General features: G+C 42.0%; 1 protein-coding gene across 2 annotated transcripts in view; it reads right to left on the bottom strand.

Annotated features, from left to right (window-relative positions):
* The window catches only part of ENPP6 (ectonucleotide pyrophosphatase/phosphodiesterase 6), a 93060-nt gene that overhangs the window by 29450 nt on the left and 37324 nt on the right, over window positions 1-26286 (bottom strand). For both annotated transcript variants that reach the window (XM_012784974.3, XM_076010694.1), the window contains exon 3: window positions 6298-6409. In XM_012784974.3, the coding sequence (XP_012640428.2) occupies window positions 6298-6409 (112 nt within the window). The remainder of the gene's footprint in view (window positions 1-6297; window positions 6410-26286) is intronic.

The following is a 26286-nucleotide window of genomic DNA, read 5'->3' as shown; positions in this document are numbered from 1 at the left end:
GGACTAGAACTGGAAATGCAAATCTTCCACGTCTGTAGTCAGAACACTTTTAACTCTACACCAGACTGGGTCTTTGAACATCCACATCTACTCCATCCAGTATGTTGGGGAGCAAGTTCCAGATTGTTCTGCCTGGCATCTTCCCTCATTCTGGCCATACTTGCAGGTGAGCACACTCGTTCGTGATGCCGTGATGTTCTGCTGGGGACCCTGAGGTTTGCTTCATTAGTGGTTTGGAGGATACATTGGTTTCAAGTTAAGTGAAATTGCTAGTCAGATGTTCTTTTCTCTTCTTGGAATAAAACAAACTAGCCCCCCATTAATAAGCCCCATTACCACCCTCCTCCACACTGTGGATTGCATTAGGTTATTATGTAGGTCTTTCTCACAAATGATATTATCATTATTCATACTCACTAATGTGTGAATGACTAATCCAAACTCCCTCTGCATCTATAGACAGCAGAGAACAAAAAGTCACTTTAGGGTCCCACAAGTGTGTAGGTGGTGGGTAAAAGCTCATACTAGATAATAGCGTTTTAATACATATGCTGAAACTTTTTTGAGGCCCATGTTCATTAGACTGACTGAGTTGATAACACTTTCTCTACTGCTATATTTGAACATCATGGAAATTTCCATAAAATCTGTCCTTCAGAGAAGCCTCAGCACTTAGTTGTTTTAGGTCCTTGCATCTTCAGCATTCCAGGTGTGCTGATTCACACCTGGTAGTATATCCTATGTTTTAGGTGTCCACACTTCCGGACCAGGGCTTCTATGTAAGGAAAATCCTATTTAATACATTGGTGACTTACTACGGTGAGGAGTTTTCAGGAATAAAGTTAACTGTTGCTCTTTAGTTCAATGAAATACTTTTATGTCTCTTCCTAGTAGACACTTCACCTTAATGCAGCAATCACTGGGCTGGTTTCTTCGGGACTATTTACCATTTTCCCAAATCTCCATGTGATCAGAAAGCCAGTAACTGCTGCAATTTACCTGACGGCTTTGCATCGGGAAGCTATCAACCCCAGATGCCAGGAGCACTGGCTCTGGGATGCGTGCAATTCAGGGATTATACACGTGCCTTTTGTGCAAGGATTCTACGTTGAAGTTTCACTGAATCACTGGAGACCTAAATCTTCAAGGGCTGAGAGCACTTGCCTGTCTGAAGTGTGGCTGGCAGACTAGTTGCCAGCTGTTTTCCACATGGGTCTGGACTCCGTCCCAGGTTAGCTCACTTGCAGTGGGTTGGCTGGGCGAGGAGAGATGCGTGGCCACGTCTGCACATCTGCTATTGGCCAGCCACGGCTCTAGGGTCCAGGAACCAGGCCAGAGGATGTGTGGCCATCAGCCCAGTTACCTGCGAGCTGCAAGGGGCGCCCAGTCCTGGGGTTTCAGGGACACTCGAGTCTCCCATCACCTTAAGGTTCTGTCTGAATTTCTCTGCCATAAAAAAGTTCATAATGTTACATCCATTTTTCCTACTGAAGTGGGCTGTAAAAAGAAAAGGACTAGGGAGAGGGAAATAGAGGCAGCTTAAAGAAATGGCTCGTTATTGACTGTTAAGGAAAATCTTTCATAACTGAGAAATAAGGCCCCCAAAATGACTGTCTGTCAGTGCCATGTTAGAGCACTGTCTAAGAAGCTTGCTGGAGTTACAGATTTCACTGCTGCTTAGATTTCAGACTCTGTAAACCTAGCTGTTAATTTGTAGGAAACCAATAAGATGAAAATTATGTCTGGCTGAGAGAGAAAGCAGTCCCAGGAACTGTGGTTGGATTATCCTCTACGTTACTATCGTATCTGTATCTGACAACAGCCGCACCCCATCATCCTCCGCTGTTCTGTGTCTTCACCTGTGCGTGTGCGGCTCCCACGTCCTCCGTTTAACCGGCCTTGTCATCCGTCCGGCTCCCCTCTGAGAGAAACTGGGCCAAACTTTGGTGTAATCCTCATATGGACACATGCCAAAGTTTTGACTTTGAAAATTCTCTTTTGACAGGGGCCTTAGAACTAGACAAATCTGGGATGAAACCCTGGCTTCTCTTCTCACTAACCTGGAGGTCTCAGATGAACCGCAAAAGTGTCTGCAAGCCTCAGTTTCCCCATCTGAAAAATCTACTAAGAGGGCTTTGCTGGGTATTAAAAGGAGCCGATGTTTGCAAGGCGCTTGGCACACAGTGAAGGGGGGGGGGGAGAGAAATGCCTCCCGTGTCCCCTTTCCTTCCAGATGTCCCTGGATCGCTTTCCTGAGTACGTGTGTGGAGCAGGGAGCAGGATCCAGGCTCTGCTGAGTCTGAGCCTGATTCCTGTCCCGTCTTCCCCGCAGTCCCCAGGGAGGAGGGACCAAGGCCAGGACACAAGAGCCAGCTTTGTCGTGGCTCATGGAAAGGGCTGCGCCATCATCCATCCATGCCCTCACTAGTGCCAGCGGCCTCTGAGGCCCTGGAGTCCCGAAAGGCAACCTCTGGAGTCTTCAACAGCCTGGAGCTTGGCCAAGGACATTGGCTGGGCCCACTGCTCCTGCGGCACAGCTGTTCCTTGGACAACCGTGTTGTGAGGCCACACAGTCAGTCCGCTCCGGGGTCCCCTCTAGATAGCCGGGTCTGGCTGTGGGTGTCTTCCCATTCCTCCCATCACCCCCAGTCTGTGAGCCACCCGAGGCTTGTTTGGGTTTTAGCACCAAGCACCTCTTTCTGCCCATGGAACCATGAATATCCCACAAACAGAACCTCTGGGAGGTTGGATTAAGTGATGCTGACCACAAACTGCTTTCTTTTTTGACAGGGGAGGGACAGCGTGTGCAGGGTGCGGGGCTGCATTCCTGCGTAGCCCTTCAAAGCTCGAGGCCCTGGGATGGCCCAAAGAGGGGAACTGCACAGAGGTGGTCCTCAACCTCCTGTCCCAAGCCGGCTCTGCTCCAGGGCATCTCAGAGGTGTGGGTGCAGACCCGGGTGCAGGGCTCAGGGGCTGACCCTGGAGTAGTTCTCAGTCCCTGCACACTCAGGGGGGCCCCAGGAGACGGGGCGCAGAGCTCCTGTGGAAGGAGCAGGGCTCTGGCTCCACCACCTCTTAGCCCGAGAGAGCCCAGGCAAGGTGTACAACCTTCAGACAGGTGGCGGCCTCTTCTGTGAGCTGGGGAGAGCGACAGCTACGTAATATGGTGGGCGTGACAGCAAAATGGGTCACTGGAAATAAGGCCCTTTGACACAATGCTAGAAGACGAGTGTCAACCACGTCAGTTCTCTTTCCCTCTCCTTTGCTCTGTGCCAGAAGTTGTCTGAGTCCAGAGGGAGCGCCCCCCCAGGGTACGACTGGGCCAATAAAGCATACGAGCACAGAGAGCCACGCCCGGGTCAAGTACGAACAATGGGTTGTCCCTCCTGCAGACAGGTGACCCTGCACTGACTCATCCCTTGCAGACCTCCTTGTTCAAGATCTGAGCAGCCCCACCTGCTTTCTGCTGAAGCCCACCTATCCTGGGTCCCATTCTCCCTGCTGCTCAGACTAGTAGAACAGTGGGCAAAGAAAGACACGTCATGGGCAAGTGCTGACTCAGAGACGCTCAGGTACAAAAACTCTGAGTGCCCTCCCACAGAGCTGGACAGAAAGCAAGAGGTCAGCTATGGAGCTCTAGACATACTCTTCCTTTTAGGGCTCTCTCATGGAAAGATAAATAATTATGCTCTTGGTCTAGACATGCCAAGAGAATTAATGATTCCTTTGAGCCACATTATTGCATGGACATTCTGCTACATGCAAAGTGGTCTTGATTGGTCTAGACTGTTCTAGACTGGACACTTCTCTTACTTTGCTCCTAAAGAGGACTAAGTTTGGATCCTTTTAAAGAAAAATGTTGACCTACACTTTTCAGTCCTTTATAAGAAGGGAATGCAGGGGATAGCTGAAAGGAGGTCCTCCTTTGTCTTTGGGGGAGGGTCTAAGTCATCGCTGCCTCCCCCAGACTATTACTGTTCTTCCTCTGTCTCTCTCCTTTCAAGCACTGACTAGTTTTAGAGATGGTGGGTCTCCATCTTCCCACCTATTTGCAAGGGGGCTGTCTCTGGTGTCCTGCCAACTTTGGTAGCATGAAGACCCCATAAGACAATTGCACTGGCCTGGTTCCATCCTCCCAGGGCATCATTCATGTCGCATCCCTGGAGCTCAGGGCCATTTCCACAGACTACATTATGCACGGTGCTATGCTGGGCAGGGTGGCAGCCCAGGACACATTAGAGGACATGTCATGTAGAGGCCTGGCCTGGGGCCACTTCCCTGGGCTTCCGGCTTTTTGTAGCCTTTTCTTTCCAGTGGAACCCAATGCCTTTGGTAATTGACACACACACACACACATACACACACACACACACACACACACCATCACCACCACTACCAAACCCCTCCCCATTCCTAAATGTTCTCCAAGGTAAAGATGTCATTCCCAGTATACTGTCGCCTTGTCATGCTTGAAAAGGGAAAAAGAAGAGCTTCTCTAGAGGAAAGAGAGCCCAGTACTTATTCCTCTGCATTCTGGTGTCCCTCAGCACAGGGAAGTCTGCTTAGACTGGCAGCCTGGGGACCAGCAGTGCCCCAGGGCGCTCTCGGCTGCGTGCTGTGTGCTGTTCTACCTGTGGTAGGTGGGTGGCAGAGAGCGGGAGTCCCTTCGGCTGTTACGGCGAGATAACGTGAAAAGGATGACACTGCCGAACAGACTGTTGGGTAATTTGGAGCTATTTGTATGACATCTATAATCCAAATTTTCGCAAGTGGCAAGGCAGTGGGCTGTGGGGATGGCTAGGGTTTTGGACACGTTGGAAGCAGCACTGGTTGCACGTGGAGCTGTCCCAGAGTTCCAGCTCGGCCCGCTGCTGCGCGTGCCATGCTGTTCTGCTTGGCTTGCACAAAGCCAGCCTGCGGCACAGTATTCCAGCTTGCCACATGTGTGGTTTTCCAGCACTTGTGGGCAAGAAAAAGAAAGGAGAGTAGGTAGGAGGCAGGATCACATAACACACAGGATTTGCAAACCATCTGAAGAGTATTTATTTAAAGGTTACTCCCCCAGACTCTGCTCCTTCCTTCTTCCCCCAGAAAAAAAGAATTATACTTTTAGATTTGTTACTTCTCAATTTTTAAGTATTTTAAATCCATTTTCTCTCCAACCTGTCAATCAGAGCATGAACCTTGATGTGCCCAAAGGGCCCTTTTGATAGGTTTCATTGGGAGTGGGATCATTCTAAGAAGCGGTGAAAGAAGGGTGGTGTTTTCTCCTTTTATAGATTTGTGGGGGTGGTGGCTGCTCACCAGGATGAGGCGGGCATGGCAAGAACAAAGCCCGCATCGGGTCAGCTCTGTGTCTGGAGCAGTCTCGGTCGCAGGCCGGTTCATGTGCGTAGTGCCAGTGATCTGCGCGCTGGGCTTAGCGCACGCTGGCTCTTGGGGCGCGCTGGCTTGAAACCAGGCTCCTTCTCCGGGAGGATGAAAGTCCTACCCTGGTCTCTACTCTCTGATTCCTGTGGGTCGCCCGGCTGGCCACACCCAGGAAGCCCACTCTGCAGCCAAGGTGACCTCAAGTCCACCCCTGGGAACCTGAGAGCCCCCAATACCCTGAGCCTCTTGGTTGCTGGTTTCTGATGCAGACCCCCACTCATCTCCCATCTTCCACTTCCAGTGATTTCTGAGACCGACTGGAGGCTTTGTCCTGACCTTGTTGTCCTGATATGTCTTGTTGATCAGTTTCCCTGACAGACTCATGTGTGCCGTTCAGGATAACATTACTGATTTCTACATTTTTCAAATGGCATGTCATGATTCCACATGGGAGGGAAGAAACAGATTCTGTGTTCTAATATGCTAATAATGTACTTTGTGCATTTCCAAGAAGGGTTAGGTTGGGCAATCTTCCCAAAGTTATCTGACCACAGATCCTCCCTTTCTGCCAAATACTTATTAATATCTTCTGAGATCCAATGGTTCACTAAATCATTATTAGAGAAGTGCTGACATTTACATTGCTTCTCCATTGTCCAATAACATATTAATAAAAAAGGAGGTCCCAAACCCTTGGAGACTTTCTTGCTGTCAATTAAACATTTCCAGAGACTGCCCCTGCAAAAGTGAAGTCACTTGCTCACAATTATCTTCTACTATCAGTTAACCATCACCATGCAAGAGGCTCACTGCTCTCTGAGACATTATTATTTCACCACCACCAGGCCTTCTCAATTCACTTTAGGATCCATGTGTGTCTGGAAGCAAAGAAGAACAGTGGTATGGCTGAGAATTCAGGACACTTACTTGAATGAGTCAAGAGCATCGCTGACTGCATTGGCAAAATTGATATCCGTCGGGACATTTTTATATTCTAGGCAGTACGTAGGTCTGACACCAAGAATCTCAACCTCACAGCCTGAGAAGGAAAAAGATGGCAAACAGTTACTCTCTTCAGTAACCAAGGTAGGGGTATGAGTCTGTTTCAGGAAGCAAGCACCATCAGTCCAAATAAGGTCTGTTATATTTTCACAAACTAAAATAACTCATTGCTGATAGGTGGTGTATGTAACTGTTGCCGAGCTTAACTGGAGCAGAGGTTCTCAAATGTCACTCCCATGCAACATGTGTCCCATGGCAGAGACTGGCGAAGGTTAGACAGTGGCTATCACTCTCAATTTGAAACAAAACGAAAATTAATTAATGTGCGCAAATAATGAAAACTTTTTTCCTATGGATTTTTCATGATGATTAAGTCTTCTAGTGTACTTTGCTTATTCTAGAATCAAGTATTAGGTAATATCTGACTAGTCAAAGAATCACAAAATAAACACCACTCTCCTGTGGTGTTACACAAAGACTTAGAGGTAGATTAGCAAGCTGACGGTCACTGAGTTAAAGCAAGGATTCTGAGCCATGACCTTGCCTGTCCCAAAGTGAAGTAAAAGAATCAGGGGTGTTTAGATATGAACAAGCTCAGCTCCTCTGCCCCAGACTCTTGGAAAGTAGCTGTAGTGGCCCTGAGGAAGAGACTCCCAACCATGTTAGGAGAACACAGAGCAGGAGAGGCATGAGCCAGTCTCAGTTTAAGGCAGTTGAATAAATATTTATGGGCTGCTACTATGAACTAATCACTACATCCAGACATAGTGGAAACAAGAATGATCAGTTGGGGTCTCCCTCTTGGAACATTCCAGAGTCCAGTGTAGCTAGAAGGGACACTTGGGAAAACAGGTGCATGCTTCAATGTGGGGTGTTTACTTCAGCTATCATTTCCTCCTGAAAGCCTTCCTCAAGTCCCCACGCTGGGCTCAATCTTACAGACTTGTGGACTTGGCCGAGGCAACGGGGGATGAGGTGGGGCTGGGAGGACGTCCCAGGCACAGAGAGCAGCATGACCAAAAGCTCAGAGAACCGAGACTGCTGTGTGTGTGGAGAGCTGGAGTACAGTAAGATGCAGGCAGCGAGGCCAGGAGACCAGATTGGCTCTTCCTGGTAGCCCAGGGAAAAGGATTCCCCAGGTGGAAGCGAGTGAAATGGGACACGCAGGGAGTGTGGGAGGTCGGAGTCCCTCTGTTAGGAACCACATCGACCCCATCTCAGGGGAGCAGGGCAGCTTCTGGGAAGAATCCCTTCATCCAGGGTATCATAGCAAGACCTGAGTGGGCCGTGGGAGACGCCGTCCCGCTATGCCTGATGTTGTATCTAGGGAGCAGGGGCTGTCTAGGACAACCGAGAGAGAACTTTCATAGAAGGTAGAGAGGGATGCTCCCTTTTCCAAGACAGGTTTGAGTCGGACGAATAGGCTAGGTGACCCAGAAATAAATCCTACTCATAGCTTCTGGGAAAACACTCATCATAAGAAATGCCAGTGGAATCTTGACTGGTTATATCACTTTAGATATCTGTGTTTTGTTTGTTGAAGGTTATTTTTGAACCCCATGTTTAGTGCCAGAAACCCAAAAGCAAATAAGACATTGCCTACTCTTTCAAAGTTTAACAGCCATGTACAACGTGACCAGGTGTCTGCTTCTGGCATCTCTGGCACGTGAATGTGAGCTTGCAACTAATGCAGTTTTGGCCATGGTTTTGCAAATAAAAGAAACAGCATGCTTTTTTAGTTTGGTGTTTGCACATGAACTTCAAACCATAAGTATTTTTTGTATTATCAGCAATAAGCATGTTTGTTAGTATTATCAAACATATGTTCTCTTAATACTTTTATTTGATTAAAATGAATCTGGACTTAACACTGGTATAGTAATATAGTTTGCCTGAGAAATTTACCCTTGCCTCAGGTTAAAGCAGGGGAACAGCTACTTTTTATTTATTAATTACATGTAAAGTTCTATATAACTTGGCTAGAAGCAATAGGTGACAAAGTAAAGCTATTGTTACACTGTTAGGAAATTATTTATTTTTAAGAATCATAATTCTTTTTAATTTAGTCAAGGGGCATGGCAGAATCCTACCAAAGGCTAAGTGTAGGATAGAAGTATTAAGAGAAATTCCCCCAAAGTACACAAAATTTTCACTGAGTACAAGGTAACAGTTTATCAAAGACTAGGGATAGACCATCAGGTTGAAGAGAGATCTTCCAACTTGCAGAAAGTTGTGGATAATGATGGAGAGAAAAATAACTCCTCAATGACCTTAAAACTTGGCAGCATAAATTCTGTGTGTAAAACAGAGAGTTCTCTATTGGGCAAATTCCTGCTAAAGTGATAAGCCTTATCTTTCCTCATATTTGATGCTAGTGGCAAAATGAATCTAACTAAATCTTCAAAAAAGCCCAGACCCAGCTCATCTACAGATTAGGTTGACTTGGATGCCACCCTAGAAGCCTGATATCAGAAGAAATATGGACTTTTCTGGGGAAAATATAACTTGCTACTGTTCTTTTTCATACAATGTTCAACATATAATAAAAAAGCATGAGACATACTGAAAAGCAGTAAATGTGCCCCATAATTAAGAGAAAAAATAATCAGCAGAATTAGATCCACAGATGACATAAATATTGGCCAGAAAGAGTAAATGTGAAAAAAATTCTTAAAAAAATTATTGGCTATTTAAAACAACATTAATAGCAATACATTATGGGGTTTGCAACATATGTATAAGTAAAATATATGGCAATGAGAATATAAAGAGTATATATGTGGACAAATTGGCATTATAAAATTCAAAAAAACATCATTTGTGAAGCAATATAATATTTCAAGCTAGAACATGAATAAGTTATGGATGTGTGTTGAAATGTCTAGAGTAATGATTAGAAAAAACATAATAAAAATCAAAATCAATAGAGAAGATATAATAGAATTCTAAAAGTACTCAATTAGTAGAAAAGACAGGAAAGGAGAAACACAAGAACAAAAACAGTTAAGACAAGTAAAAAAATAGTCAACATAGGAGGCTTAAACCTCCAAATATCAATAATTATATAAAATGTAAACCAACTAAACACTTTATTTAAACGGCAGAGATGGTCAGACTGGATAAAAAACAAGACCCAAATATATGTTGCTTACAAAAGAAATTTTAAAAATGTAAATACACAGACTGGTTAAAAAGAAAAGGGTGAGAAAAAAGCTATACCATGCAACACTAAGTACAAGCAAGTTGATATATTTATATATCAGACAAAGTAGATTTCTATAAAATACCAAATGATTAATTATGAACAACTGGAACTCTTACAATTTGGTGGTGGTACAGTAAAATGATATGGCAACTTTTTAATTGTTCAGTGGTTACTTAGAAAATCAAATATATATCTACCCTATGAAACAGTAATTCCACCATGGGTATTTACACAAGAGGAATGACTACAAAAAGCCTTGTACAAGAATGTTCATAGTAATCTAGTCATAATAGCTCTAAACTGGAAATAACCCAAATATCCATAAATGTGAGAATGGAAAAACAAATTTTGATATATTTATGCCATGAAATACTACTGAACATAATAAAAAAGAATAAATTACTGACACATGCCATACAGGGTGTGCCTCAAAAACATTATTTTGAACAAAGAAGACAGACACAAAAGAGTATTTATAGTATATTAATAATATGATTTCATTTATATGAAGCCTGAGATTGGACAAAACTAGCCAATGACAACACAAATCAGGATGAAGAGTAATTGCCTGGAAGGAAGAAGGATGATGGAAAAATTCTCTATCTTGACCTGAGTGGTAATTACACAGATGCATGCAATTTTGAAAATGCATGAAACTATGCTCATGTGATCTGCCCATGTTATTGCATGCAAATTATGTCTCCAAAATTAAAACAATAATAATTTAATTGACTACCTATAACATTCATACTATTTTATTAAGATGTGAATAAACAAAGATAGTAGTGTGCAAAGATTAACAATAACAATCTGTTATTGACTGGCTGCCATGTGCCAATATATACTTAAGTGGACAACCACTTCACTCTGTACACTCCTTACAAATCCTGTAAGGTAGCTCATGTTACCTCCATTCTACTACAAGGAACTGAGTCAGAGAGGTGAAAAGATTTCCCCATTGTCACAGGGCCAGCACCAAGAAGAGCTAAGATTTGAATCCAGTTTATTCTGACTCTAAAACTTTTAGGTATTATTTTAAAATGGGATCTGGCAACCTCGGACATGCAAGGGCAGAAATTATGCTTTGTATACTATTAATATTTACTCAAGCTTACTGAGAAAGAAGTCAAAATAAAGAACTCAAGACTGAACACCAGTGGGATTTCAATATAAATAGCATCAAGCAATGAAATGGCAAAACATAGTTAAGCCTAAGCAATAAATAATGAGGTGGTTATGTGAAAATATTTTATTGAAAAATAAGGTGCATATTGAGCATTTTCAACGTAATAATCTGGATCTAAAATTAAAAAAAAAATTTTTTTTAAACAAAAGTTGGGAGTGCATGCCAGGGAAGGGAGAGAAGGTATTTTCACTGTTGATGAAGGGAGGGGTGGTCACTAGATAATGTTTCACTCTAGACATTGATTTAAAAGATTTGAATACACAGAACAATAGTCGTATGCATAACTCCCAAATCACTAAAGGAGGAAAAAAAGAAGCATAAAAAATTAGTCAAATATCAAAGTACATGAAAGTGAAAAAAAGAAAACATCCAGGAAGCATAACAAAGGAGAAAACCAAATCTACTCATTTCAAAATGATTATGAACGGATTAAACTCTATTTTTAAAGAATGTCAAGGTGATGCAAGAAACAAAATCCGACTGTAAACTATTTACAAAATTCACACTCAAAATAAAAGGACACAGAAAGAATAGACACAAAGGAGGGGACCAAAAGAATTCCCCAAAGGTAAACCGAAAAATCGGGTATGTCAATAGTATTAAAATAGATGATGATATCAAAAGCCTGAAATAGATAGAAATCCACATAAATAGTTATGAATGTGTATCATGGTTTATATATCACAAATAAATGCACACACAAAGAAATCTTGGAAGTATAAAGTGCAAAACTGCCATCTTGGAAGTGGAAGTTTTTAATGACAATTCAAGATATAAAGAATAAATAGAAACATAGAGGATTTGAATGGTACTACCAATAGGCTAGATTCAATAGATATTGAAAATTTTATCTTATTAGCATAGAATGTGCATTCATTTCAAATATAACTGTTGGAAAAACTGATCATATTCTGGTCTGAAAAAAAATCTCAATAATTTCCCCAAAGCAGAAATTTTATAGGCCACAATGCATATTATCTGATCACAGGTAATAAAATTAGTCGTTAATAGTTAGCTAAAAATAAATCCAACTACTTATAAATGAAAAAGAAACCTTTATGTGACTTGACGTAAAGAGGAATGAAAACTTTACTGACAGGCTAGTTATTAACCACAGTGAAAATTCTACATTTCGAAACTTCAGGGGATGCGTTTTCTTTTAGGTCACAAGCAAATCAGGAATGTTGCTGTCACCTCTGTAATTTGTTACTGTTACAGAACTTCTCATCAAACAAGAAAAACAAATAAGAAATGAACGCTGGAAATCCGGAGGCAGCATGAGGGTTTCTCTGGGGGAGCATGGTAGGAACTTTCTGTCTGTAACCCCTGGCAAAATGCTCACGCTGCTTCATGACGCAGTACACAGACACGCACACACTCCACAACGAAAACAAAATTTCACCAGATTATGGGCAATGCATACAAATACTCTCTTCTTCTGTTGTATTCTGTTCTATTTGGGTTTTGTTTTTTTTAATGTTGATTTAAATCAACGTCACTGCCACTATGGACCAAAACCTGTGTTTGGAAAATACCAAGATGAGGCAGCTATCTAGGGGTGTGTTCCTGAACCACTCACATCTGTTGAGACTACAACTTTTATTGTATACATGCTTTGCCTAGAAAACCAATGCTGGGAATATATTCTAAGAAAATAAAGTTGTATATATACCAGCATCTTCTCACAATGTTATTTATAAAATAAAATTGAGGAGCAATTTAAACTTTTGATAATACAGTTAAATTATATTATAGTATATCCAGCATAATGAAATACTACGCAGGCATTAAAATAATTATGTCTTTGTATTTATTGACATAATATTTTGAGTGAAAAGGGGCTACAGAAATACTGTATAAAGGATGATCTCCTTTTGTAAATATTTAAAGTATATTCATGGCTAAAAAAAGAATAGAAGTAAATATAACAAAATTTCAGTGGTGACTGATTTGGTAGACTTTTTGGGGTTTTTAAACTGAAGACATTCCAAGCACCCTTCTCCCTTTCCATCTCGTACCATAAAAAAAAGAGGAAAAGCTTTCTCACTTTCCCAGGTTCCCTTGCAGCTAGGAACGGTCACGTGACCTCGCACAGGCCTTGAGATCTGCTGAGGAGCTCAGGGTGGGGAGCTTTGCTTCCTTGTGAAAGATAATGGTGCCCTGTGTGCACACTCCCCTACCCCCTCTTTTCCAGTTTGGAATCTGGGGTGAGGACAGGATCTCTCCACCTGCAGCAATCATCCTGAAACTACACGGCCACAGCATGAAGATAAAAAGTCAGTGTGCTGAAATGAAGCAGAGGTGTAAAGAGCTGGGGTTTTTATGATGCCATCGTTAAGCATCTGAACTGCATAAAGTACTTCTTGCTGTGTGGTACAAATAAACTCCTATGTGTTTATTCACTCTAAACTAGTTTCTATATTACTCACAGCAAACAGTTCCTAACTGGTACAGAGGGATCATGGTGACTTTTATATTTTTATTTATTGCTTACCTGATTTGAACTAACTTTTCCAAAATAAATGCTATTTTTGTAACAGGAAACCAAAAACATTTTTTTGGTGATAACTTCCAACTTCCTCTAATATACTGATTAGGACACACAAGTTCCATTGCATGAATATATCACTATTTATCCATTCTAGAGTTGTTGCACATTTGGGTTGTTGCCAGTTTTTAAATATTATGGATATGAATTTTTTTGTGCATGTTCTTTGCTGCACTTAGGTGTATGCATTTCTGTTGGGATACACACGTGAGTAGAAGTGCTAGATTTGGGGTGTGTATATGTTTGATTTTATTAGATAATGTCAACAAGTTTTTTGAGGTTGTTATATCCATTTGCTCCCACTAGCACCTTGAGACTTTCAGTTGCTCCATCCTTATTGATGCTTGGATTGGTTGGTTTTTAAATTACTCATTTTCCATTTTAGTGGGTGTGATTGTCAAGGTCTAGAGAAACAGGACCAATAGGATATCCACACACCTGTATAAATAGATTTCTTATGAGGAATTGGCTCACACAATTATAGAGGCTGAGAAGTCCCAAGATCAGTCACCTGCAAGCTGGAGGTCCAGGGAAGCTGGCAGTTTTAATTGTCCGAATTCAGTCTGAAGGCACGGAGAGCAGATGATGATGTCCCAGCTGAAGCAATCAGGCAGAAAGGGGCAAAGTCTTCCGGATTCCTTAGCCTTTGTTCTGTTCAGGGCCACCAGAGGATTGGATGGTCCGCATCCACATTGGGGAGGGCCATCTGCTTTACAGGGTCCACAGATTCAAATGCTAATTAATCTGTAAACAGCCTCACAGACACACCCAGAAATAATGTCTAATGTGGGCACCCCTCAGTCAGTCTAGTTGACATGTAAAATTAACCATCACAGTGGGTATGAAGAGTTATGAGATCATTGTAGTTTTATTTTGCATTTTTTCTAAAAACAAATGAGGTTGAATAACTTTCCATATGTTTATTGACCATTTGAATGCCCAGTTATGTTAAGTGACAGCTCAAATCTCTTCCATATCTCTTCCATATTTTTCTATTGAGTTAGCTTTTTCTCTTTTATTTGCAGGAGTTGTGCATATATTCCAGGTGGGCAACTTTTTGTTTGTTTTATTTCCTCCCACTTTGTGATTAGCTTTTGCCTTTCTTAAGGATGTCTTTCCACGAAGAGAAGCTTCTCTTTTTAATGTCTACTTCATCATTTTTCTATATTAGTGCTACTTTTTTCCTGCTTAAAAAAATATTTTTCTTATCCAAGATCATGACGATATTTACCTATGTTTTCTTCTAGAAGCTTTATGTTTTACAGTTTATATTTAGATCTACAATCCACCAGGAATTACCTAAAATTAATTTTCATATATAGCATTAGATATGAGTTAGAAGATCTACATTATTTTATGTATATATTCAATTGATCTATTATAATTTTTTGAAAAGCCATCTTTTATTATTGCTCAGCAGTGTAATTCTTGTCATAAGCCAGATATTGGACCATATATTTGTGGGTCTGTCTCAAAAATCTCTAACCTTACACTTAGACTATTTATTTGTCTATTCTTGCAAAAATACCATTTTGTCTTAATATTTGTGGCTTTAAAATGGGTCTACGTCTAATGGAGTAAGTCTTTGTGTTTCGTTCATTTGACTCCAGATAGTTTCTGCTATTCTTGAGACTTTGCATTTCCATATCCATTTTAGAATCAACTTGTCAATTCACACACACATGTGTACACACACACACGAGGTGGGATTTTGATTAGGATAATACTGAATCTATAAATTACTTTTGAGAAAATTGATATACTATTAAGACTTCCAATTTATAAGCATAAAATATTCCTCCACTCATTTAGATTTCTCTAAATATTTCTTATATAAAGTTCTTAGCTATTTTTGTTACATTTATTCCCACACCTTTTATGTTTTCTATTTAATTATACATGGTATTGGCTTTTAAATTTCATTTTCTAATTTTTTTGTTGCTGGTATATATAAATACAAAATTCTTTAAATATTAATTTTATATCAAAATGCCTCTTATTAATTCTAAAAATGAATTCTTTGGGGCTTTTTCACAAACAGCCATCGGTGGATAATGACAATTTCCCCCTTTGTAATGGTTTTACTTTTATCCCTGCCCCACTCCCGAGCTCCTGAGCCGAATGGGACCCTCAGCATGATGCTGGGTAGGGGTCAGGTTTCCAAACACATTTCATCGTGACCATGATGCTTGCTGTAGGCTTTGGCAGATAGTCTTTACCAGATTAAGGATGTAGTTTACTAGTTACCCAAATTTAGCTAATAAATTCTAGTTTAGTTTACCCAGTTTTTATTAAGAATGGTTGTTAAATTTTATCAATTGATTTTTATGTGTCTACTGAGATAATAAAATGATTTTCTCCTTTATCCTATTACTGCTATGAATTATACTGATTGATTTTTAAATGTTAAACCTGGGTTTTCCTGTAATAAACCCAATAGGTTGGCATATATTATTCTATTTATATTTTGATGGATTTAGTTCACAAATATTTTGTTTAGAATGTCTGTATCTATGTGTATTTGGAAAAGGGGGTCTTGTAATTTTACTTTCTTTTCATATGCTTGTCACATTTTAGTATTAAGATTATAATAACCTCATTATGGAAGTGATTATATATTCTCTGAAAGAATTTGTGTAATATTGGTTTTTTTTTTTCCCTTAAATGTTTGAAAACTTCACTAGTGGAGGCATCTAATACTGGGATATTCTTTTAGGGAAGATTTTTTAAAGTTTAATTTAAAAATAGATATGGAAGTATTCCAGTTTTCTATTTCTTTTTGTCAGTTTTGGTAATTTTCCCCCAGAAATCTGTGTATTTTATCTACATTTTCAAATACATTGGTATAACATTTTTCATAATATTATGTTGCTGGCTTTTTAATATCTTTAGGTTCTATGTTGAGGCCCTTTTTCCATTTTGTTATTGGTAATTTGTGTCTTCTCTATTTCTTGATAAGCCTTGTCAAGGTTTCATCCATTTTATTAAATTTTTTTTCTAAGACCAAATGTGGCTTTGTCAATTCTCTTTATTGTTTATTTATTTTCTATTGTATTCATTTCTGATCTTTATTAATTCTTCTCTATAGTTTGGAGGAATTTAATTCACTTTGAGATGGAAGCTTAAATTAATTTTCAACCTTTATTCTTATTTAATATGTACATGTACGCCTATTAATTTCCTACTAAGCATGACTTTAGTTGCATTCTACTTCTCCCACTATACATGTACTATTTTCACTATCCCTCAGTTCAAGATTTTTCTAAATTTTCATAGTTACTCCTTTGAACCATGAGTTAATTAGAAGTTTCTGGTTATTTTCCAAATATGTGAAGATTTAAAATTTTATATTTACTATTGATTTTTGTTTAACTGCACTATAATCAGAGAACATATAATGTATGATTTCAGATTTTTAAGATTTGTTGAGAAATGCTCTATGGCCGACATATGGTAGTTTATGATAAAATGTTCCATGTATACTTGAAAATAATGTGTTTTCAGCAGTTGTTGGGTGCAGTGTTCTAGTAATATCGATTCGGTAAATATTTTAATTATTTTATGTAAATTTCCTGTATCTTTCTAATTTTTTGTTCTCTTATTCTATCAGTTACTGAGAAAGATGTGTTAAAAATCCCTGTGATCATTGTGAGTCTACCTATGCTCCTTTTAGTTCTGTCAATTTTTGCTTTATTTATTTGGAGAGTGTGTAATTAGGAACATTACCATTTAGAATTGTTACATCATCCTCATAGACTGAACTTTATATCAACATGAAATATCCTTTACTCAAAAATATTCTAGGCTAGAGTCTACATTGCCTGATATTAGTATAGCAGCACCAGCTCTCATTTGATTAGTGTTTGTGTGATACCTTTCAAAATTGCTATTACTTTCATCTTTCTGCATACTTACAATTAATATATGTCTTTTATAAGCAGTTTGTTTTAGTTTTTGTTTTTGTCTAGTCTGATGATAGTTGGGTTTATGTAAATTTCTATTAAAGTTTAACATAGACACAAGAAAGTGAATAAATCGCCAAATGTACTCTCTGGTGGATTCTTGCAAAGTGAAGGCAGCTGTGTAACAAGTACAGATCAGAATACAGAACATGATGTTCACACACGGCACCTTCTCATGCTCCTTGCTAGTCACCGTTGGCCCAAGTCTAAAAACTCTTCTAGCACTGTATAATGTTTTAGCTGCCTTGAACTTTATATAAATGGAACCATTCAGATTAATTGGACTACTTACTGAAATAGTAGTAAAAAAAGTAAAATTTTGCATTGAATGCATTTTTGATACCTTTGCATTTAAATCGGCCATTTAACTGTATGTCCTGTATTCATCACACATTTGATAGTTTTTGTCTCCTTTCTTGATTTCTTTTGAATAAAGTATTATTATTATGGCACCATTTCTCTTCATCTATTAGCTCGCTATTTATATATTCTGATTAATTTCTTCCTTGCAAAAGGCCCTAAAGATGATAAAAAATTGAAATATTGGTCTATTAAGGCCTAATATAATATTTCAGTTCCACAACTTCCCAGATAATGCAAGTACATTAGAACACTTTAACTCTGAATTTTATATTTCTCTCACCTTCTATGCTTCTGTTGTCATACATTTTAATCCTTTACAGGTCTGTATTATTATTCATTTAGGTTTACCTACATACTTAGCCTTTCTGTTACTCTTTATTTCTTCCTGCATCTCTGTGCTTCCATATGTGACCATTTTCCTTCTTCCTGAAGAATTTAGAATTTCCTTTACTCTAGACCTACTGACAATAAATTCTCCCAGTTTGCTATATCTAAAAAAATGTCTTTATTATGCCATCATTTTTGAAGGATATTTTCATGGCTATAGAATTTTAGGTTGCGACTTGCTTTCTTTTATCACTTTGAGGATATCATCCCATTGTCTTCCCAGATTCCAATATTTTTGCTGGAAAGTCAGCTGTTAGTCTTACTATTGCCTCTTCCAACAATTTTCTCAGGCTGCTTTTAAAATTGTCTCATTGTCATTGGTTTTCAGCAGTTCTGAAAATCATAATGTTCTTTCCTGGATTTCATAGCACTCCTTGAATTTATCATTTGATATCTCTGGTCAGTTTTGGAGAATCCTTATTCATTATCTCTCAAATATTACTTTTGTCCCATTCTCCTTCTCCTTCTGTGGCCCTGTCAGTAAGTCTCACATCTCTCACATTCTTTTCTGCCATTCTAATCCCTTTGTTTCTACACATTTAAGCTGGATAGCTCTGTATTTAGTTCTAGAATTACCTTTTTGTTAAAAAAAAATTAATTTACCAGTACAAGTCTCCATTTTGTCATTTAGTTCTTTTTATCATAGTTCTTTTAAAGTTCTTATCTGATATTTGGATCATCTGTAGGTTTGAATCTATTGTCTGGTTTTTTTTCTCTTGATATTTTATTCAGGCTTTGTTTTCTTTTACATATATTTTAAATTCAATGCTACATATTGTATATAAAGGTCATAGATATCATTTGATGCCCCATATGTTGTTATCTTCTTTATTCTGGAGAACATCTGGTTTTGCTTACGGTGGGCACTTAGGCTATGGGCAGACCACTTTAATCCAGAGTGGGTTTAACCAGGGATTAAGATGATTCAAAGCTCAACTTGGTCTTTACGAAGGCTTTTCCCTCTTATCTATTTCTAGCTCATTCTTCCTTCTAGAGGGTTGCCCTTTATTGTTCCAATTAAAAGACTGAGATGTTTACTAGATCTCTTCTCCTTGGTAGGCCCTGAACTCCAATTTTTTTCCTTTGCTGTGTCCTGTAATGCTCCCATGTGTCTTAGCCTCTCAACTGATGCTTTGGAGATCAGAATTTGACTAGAAGAGAGATGTGGTACCAATTGCCAGTTGCACTTCTTTCTCTAGGCCTTGAGATGTCCTTGGTCCAGCACACACATGCAGATAGTCCAGCAATTTTTTTAGTTGTTCTTGGAGAGACAAGTTGTTTCAAAACAACTTAGCCTATCATTTTATCAAGTAGAAACCAAACTTCAATAAATAATTGTTAAGCATAAAAAGTTATATTTTATTAGAAATGCATCTCTTAATGAAAGGAATAGGGGTGCTTTTTAAAATTAATTCATATATCCATGGATGAATAGGACTGATCTCTAGAATGAGTCAAGTGCTCAGAAAGTTGTTCATATAAACAAGTAGATGGAAATAGAAGTAGTTTGTTGTACCAATGTCATTTAATTCTTTGAACTGCTTCTCTGAATGCCAAAATTCACACTGTGATCTATCATCATAAATTTTTAAATAATACTTCAGCTGACAATTAAGTTTTTCTTAAATAATTTAAAAGCAAACATTGAAATACCTTTTTTGAAGTTTTGCTATTTTGTCACTAGTTTCATTCAGTTTCTCAGCACTTACACCAGCATTTTGAACTGTCCATCTGTTTGGTGCTGGAGGCATTTATATGCTGCAGCAATGCCCCTCAGTAGGATTCTTTATGGGTAAGAGGGAGGCAAAGTAGGAAAAGGACATTTTTCAGTCAGCATGATTTTAGCAATATATATGAAAGTTGAAGATTTTGGAATTGATTCCCTTAAAACTAATATTGCCCTTGGAAATTCTGGAGAATTCAGTTTGAAGCCCCTGGACTGGGAAACTAGGCAGCAGTAGCTCTACTCTATGGGGACTGTAATATCCAGAAAGCAGCAGAGCGTGGAGTGGTGTTGGGAGTTGGAGGTGAAAGGTGAGATCAAGTTATTCTCTTCAGGGTCGGATCCCACCACTGAGGCTCTGTCAGCAGAGCAGAGAGTGAAGAATCTTCATAGCAGATGCAAATGGGGCATCATAATTTGCTATCTGACGGTCAGACAGCCCGACAAGGGGGTTGAAGATCCCATCTCAACTCAGCAGAGATGCCCTGGATACAAGTCCCACAGACTCCCTGAGTTTGGGTGGAAGCCATGCACCTCCACGGGCCTCTGAGGAGGGACTGGACAGCACCCAGGTGGATGGAGACTTGGGCAAGTGCAGTCCTTCTGCTGCGTCTGTCCCAGTAGTCTCTCCCTGGGGAAATCTCAAAAGGAAAAGCATTTTCCCTTACATCTAACGCTAAAACCCAGAATGAGTAAATGACTGGCAAAGGAGGCAGCCAGCAATATATGACAGTGACAATGCAAGAGAACACGGACTAAGTTAAACTGGTAGTTTCGAGAGAGCAGAGTTAATTACTTCAAGGTGAATTTGTGTGGGTGCTTTGTTTTGTTTTCTCTGGTCTTTGTCAGATAGAAACCAGCAGTCGGGAGGGGGTAGTGCTGTGTGGGTCCCATGAGCTGGCTCTCCAGGCGGGAGTTGGCGGGCTCCTCTCTGGATCTTCCACAGGCCCCATCAGTGCTGTGGGCGAGCATTGCTCAACCTTGCAGGCTGCTGCCATGGCTCAGGGGAAGCACGGGGCTTGGTCAAATGGGGTCACTGTGAGTCACTCCAACAGGACCCAAAGAAAGCAGGGATTTCTGAATCTCTGTCTCAGGGATCCATGGGGAAGAAAATCTCAAAGGCAACGGCCTAGATGTTGCAGTTTCAAAAGTCAGGAGCCTGGGAGCAAGACTTTGGTTTCATGAAAACTTTGAGCACATGTTTTAGCTTTCTTCCATCTTGTTTCCTCATCATTCCCAGGGAATGTTGAAGGGAATTGCACCTAATTAGGGCTCACTTTTTAAGACCTGTTCTTATCTCTGTCTAGAGCCCGCCTTCCCGCTGGGAATTCCCACCTCAGGCTGGCTCCTTCCCTAGCCTAACAAGCAAACCCTGAGTCGAAAACACAGAGTTAAAGGGAAATTAAAGGGCAACCAATGAGGGCCGTCACTAAGCACAGGCACTTTTGCACATGCACACAAAATTTTTAAAGCAGTCTTCTTCAAAACACTTAACTTCCATCCAAACATCAGAAAATTGTGCTAATATGCTTATTTTTTTCATATCACTTTATTGGCTTGGGCCCAAAATTGTCAAAACAAATATGCAAATCTGCAATGTCTACCATGGGGCTGGACAATGCCCCTTAGACGTGGCATCCTTGTGCCATTAACAGCGTTCACAGCAGTCTGACATCAAATCCTTTCACATACAGCTGAGAAAACAAAGGCCTCGGGTGGGAGAAGTGAGCGTCTCAAGGTGTCCCTGCCCGCCAGCCACCGCCCCACGCTGGTGCGTTCCCACTGCATACTCGGCTTTCCTGAGTGAGACCTGCTTCCTGGCAGCTCTCTCCAAGGACCACCAAGTGGAGCCCATAAAAATCACATTTCTCCAAACTTCCTAGAGCACAGGTCTCCCCTTCCAAGTGCAGCTCCTGCCTGCCAACCCTGACACATCTTGTAACAATAACCCCTGTGAGCTGCATTTTATGTGATGCGAGACAGGTGTGCAACTGTTGAATGCATGTCTCAAGAGAGCTTATTAAAACAGCTAAGCCAATTAACTCTCTTAGAAGCATGTAACCTTTTCCAGGAAAACACATCTGAGGCACAGAAGCTTGTGGGAACAAGTCCTTGGGGGAAAACATGGCCTTTGATCTCAGAGACAGTTTCCCCAGGGTCGGCCTGGGCCCACGGGACCTTTGGCGTGGGGGCTGGGAGGGGCTGGCCTGGGCACGGCGTGGCCCTGCAGACAGGCCTCGTGCACAGGGTTGAGGGCGAGCTGGGAAGACAAGCTCGACGAGAGCCAACTTGCCCGTTAGAGCTGATTCTAAATTCAACTGAAAGTGACCCACTGAGCACAACAAGTGGCTAATAGGAAAGCCAGATGAGGAAAAGGGTGCCATCCCCAGGCTGGGGGCCTTAGGAAGGGCAGGTGGTGAAACCACAGCAAGGCATAATGCGGCCGCGGGGAGGACTTTGATGTCCATATCCGCTGCTTAGCCTCAGATCGGGAAAAGCCTCTGGCCCAGGGTCGGGGGCTGCACTCCTCCCGCGTGCGGCCAGGTGGGGAATGAATGACCCGACTGGAATTCCAGCCTCCTGATGTCCAGCCTCCGGACACAAGCGACCAACAGCATCTTTGTGTCTGAGGCCACACTTCAAGGCCTTCCAAGTTTTGAAAACAATGAAATGGTTACAGTGACTCCTTGCCCCAGACAAAGGAAGCCCCCCCGACTTTCTGCAGCACGTGGTAATCCTGAGCGAAGCCCCCTCTCGGAGGGGCTGGCTTCCTGGTACCTGGGTCACAGCAGCCTGGACCTAGTCAGCATGCAAGATGCTAGACGCCCTTTAGTGCAAAGCGCATCGGGGTTGCCGGAGCTCTAAGCTTCGGACTCCTTCCCCACCCCCTCCGGTTTGAGCCGGGGGTCTCCAAGGCCTGCACATGATGCCCTCACCTCCCGTGCTGTGGGGGCCTTTGGTCTCCCAGGCTCTTAAGGCAGCTCTGAGTCACTCCCAGGCACAGCTAGAGCTTGACTAGCAATGTCAAGAAATTAGTCGAGACAACCCGAGTTGTTTCTCGTGCTATAAAAACAATGCATCTTTGCTGCCAAAAAAACATCAGAAATTATAAAGTTAAAGAAATTAAACAGCTATCAAATTCTGAGCTTGCTGGTGACGTCCTGGTTAATAAATCCGGCTGCTCCCTTTGCGGAGCCCGCGTGGTCAGTGGGCACCACGATGCCGCTCGTCTCTCGCTTTCCTGGGGCCTCTGTGACAAGTGTGTGTCCCCAGATGTCAGCTGGCATCGCTTTCTCGGAGGATCGGGCCCTTCGTCAGATGGATTCCTAGAGAGCGACGCTGCTTTCCTTTCCTTGCCGCAGCTCCTCTGTTTTCTCCTGCGCCCCAGCCCCTCTTTCTTGGTTTCCTTCACAGGCCCACCCTCGTCCATCTGGTCAGGAAAACTCACGTGTCCCCGAGGCTGTGTTGGGGACCCGCTTCCCTTTCCACGTCTGTGCTCTCCCTGGGCCAGTTTGTCCACCCCGAGGCATCACTGGCCTCCATCACGCCTTTCCGTCTCCAACTCTCTTCTCCGAGCTCCAGACCTGCCGGCTCAACGTCCCGGAGTTGACTCCGAGCCACGGTCCCCTGCCTCCATTCTGCTCTCTTTCAGGCCCGCAATTTATGCAAAGGATCACCATCCCGCACTCTCTGCAAGCCAGAGTCCAGGCCCGTGCCTGTCGATGCCCAATCCTCACTCCCAAACCCAGTCCGTCACCAGGTCCTGGCCATTCTAGCCCCCAAGGATGCCTCCAAGCAGGCCACTTCTTGCCACCTGTGTTGCTGAGTCCAGGTTCGGGCAATGATGTCCTGACGGTCGGTCGCCCCTCATCCATCCCCCCTGGGAGCCTCCGTCTCATCCTCCACGTTGCAGACGGGGTCAGTTTTTCAACATGCAAGTATGATGCTGTCACTCTCCTCCTTGAAACCTTCCAGTGACTCCTCATTCCTCTCGGGAGAAGAATAAATTCTTCAGCTCGGCTCACAGAGCCTGGCCTCAGCCCCCTCCGTCTCGCCCACACCACACCCACCCTCCCCTCTTCCCCGTCTTGAACCATCCTCGCTTCTCCTCGCCCCTTCAGTCTGGATGCTCCTTGTCACCGACACCCATCCTCTCAGATGTTGACTCTTGTCACTTTCCAGGGACACCTTTGTCAACCCTCTCAGCTGGAACCAGACCCCTTATCTGACGATGTCATCAGGTGGTATACTTTTCATTATTGCACTTGCAATAATTGTGCCTTCACAGTCATTTGGGCGAATGTTAGATCACCGGTCTCCCTCACTGGATGGGGTGCAGGGGGAGCCCGTGTCTGCTTTTGCTCATGACTGTCTTCTGAGAACCATTCCAGGGCCTCGAGTCTCACCTTTTAAAGATTTTTGTGAAGAAATGGATTTGCCATGATTTGTGAAGAATGGATGTTCGTCCCTGGATTTCTCTTTAAGACGTTCTAATTAACATAATGGATGCTGCTGCAAAACTATGCGCTCTTCTGGCCAAGATGCCACCCTGCAAAAGGAGATCAGGTGAGCAGACGGCTCTGGAAAGCTCGAACACAGGAAGCATTGCTTCTGCAGACGGCAGTCCGGAGAGGCAGCACCTCTTCAATATCTCTGCAGGAGACGTGGTCGACGCCCAGAAACCCTGCACAAATTCTTTTGAAGATCGCTTTTCTGGAGACAATCTGACACTTGCAATGCGAATTTGTGATCTTTCTCTTGCTGGCACAGAAAAGAGCAATGCAGACCTTGCCAAAGTTACTGACAGAGGAAATGATGCAATATGAATTCAACCCAAGGAGTCTTACAGAATTTTGACCCAAGCCTACCCTTGCCAGACAACTTTAATTACAGGAGCTTAGGTTTAATCTGATACTTTGATGAGTTTTTAACACGTTTCCATTGCATTAAAACGTCAAATCAATTAGCCGTCATAGGTATGTACGTGTTAGCATGTCAAAGACCACTCGGCAATCCTCATCATTGTAGTCTCCTATATAACATGAGCACAAAGTTGTGAGTAGAGCATATGTGGGTGTATTTTTCTAGAAAGGGGATCCATAGTTTTGATAAATTTTTTACTAGTGTAAGAACCAGCAAACTATGTCCTAAGGCCTCTTCCTATTCTAAAATTACATAAATCTCAAAGTCTAGTGTCAAATGTGTGACATTGTTGGAAAATTTAGTGACAATCCAGATTCCTCACATTTTCAGTGTCAAATATTTGCCTGAAAAAAAATCCAGGTTTTACCCCGACGTTTGGTGTCACGTGCAGAGAGGCAATGGCCTAAGCTGTCATGTTAACGCACACCTTCGCGTGAGCAATGCTGGGCACCAAACTTCCCCTGTGCCTGGGCGCATCTAGGGTCAGCCTGAGACCTCATGGAACGTCGTCAGGGACCCAGCAGGGCAGGAAAGAGGGAGAGGCAGCAGACGACCCACAATTCTTCACCAGTAGCCAACACGTGCCTCTTACTTACCCAGATGAAATTGCCGTGATTATAACAACCAAGATTTGACAGGCGCTGAGTTGGGTCCCTACCCCTGAACTCCCTAGCCAGCCCACTTCTGGAAAGCGGGAGCCAGGTGGAAATGAGCCTTTCTCTGCACAGAAGGTGCCTTGTTGTTCTGAACACCCGCCCAGGACAGGGAGAAGCCAGGAGAGGACCCCAGACCCACACTGCACACCGGCCCAGGGGCACGCGAGGGTCGCGCCCAAGTCCTCCTGGCTGCTGGCTGCAGCGAGTTGACATTGCAAAACGCAAGATGGAAGGTGTGGAACCCCGAACTCAGAGAGTTTTCACCACAGACTCTTGAAACTTTATTATTCCTTTTTTTTTTTTTTTTTTGTATTTTATGATGGCTATGAAAATAAACTTAAAAACTGCAGCCACCACGTAAGGTAGCACGGATTATCTAAGAAAATCAAACTCTATTTCCATACAGTATCTAATTATCCTCCCATATTATCTATCTTTCCTCCTTCCTCAAGTCATTCCTTTTGACTTTGGGTTACTGTCTAATACTTTGTATTAGAAGTAATAGACGAAGTAACTACCGGAGCCCCTTCCTTTTCTCCCTCAATAAAATTCCTTTGTCATCAAACTGGAAGGGCGGGGTGGAGGAATAAACTTGGCGAACAACACACACCCAGCTCTCGTCCTTTGCAGAACACTGCTGGGTCCTTGCTATGCAGTTCTGGCTGATTTCTGGGGCCTGTCCAAAGAAATCTTTGATTTAAGGCCCAGGATCATTTCCTGAAGCTCATTTCTCTCTGCACAGCTCAATGGCACCATTGGGTGGAGCATTTAGCTTTGTCTGCTGACAACGCTAAATATTAAGGTGGGGCATTTTGGAGTCTTCACCACGGATCAATTCTCAGCCTGCTGCTTTCTCTACCTGACACGGAGGCATGCACTACCGCCACTTCCAAATTGCACTTCTAAATATTGACTAAATGGCCAGAAAGTGTCATACCCCAGCCCACTGGAGCAAGGAAGA

Source organism: Microcebus murinus, chromosome 15, assembly GCF_040939455.1.
Source record: "Microcebus murinus isolate Inina chromosome 15, M.murinus_Inina_mat1.0, whole genome shotgun sequence".
In the NCBI taxonomy this organism is placed as follows: domain Eukaryota; kingdom Metazoa; phylum Chordata; class Mammalia; order Primates; family Cheirogaleidae; genus Microcebus; species Microcebus murinus.
This window is presented reverse-complemented; position numbering and strand designations above follow the sequence as displayed.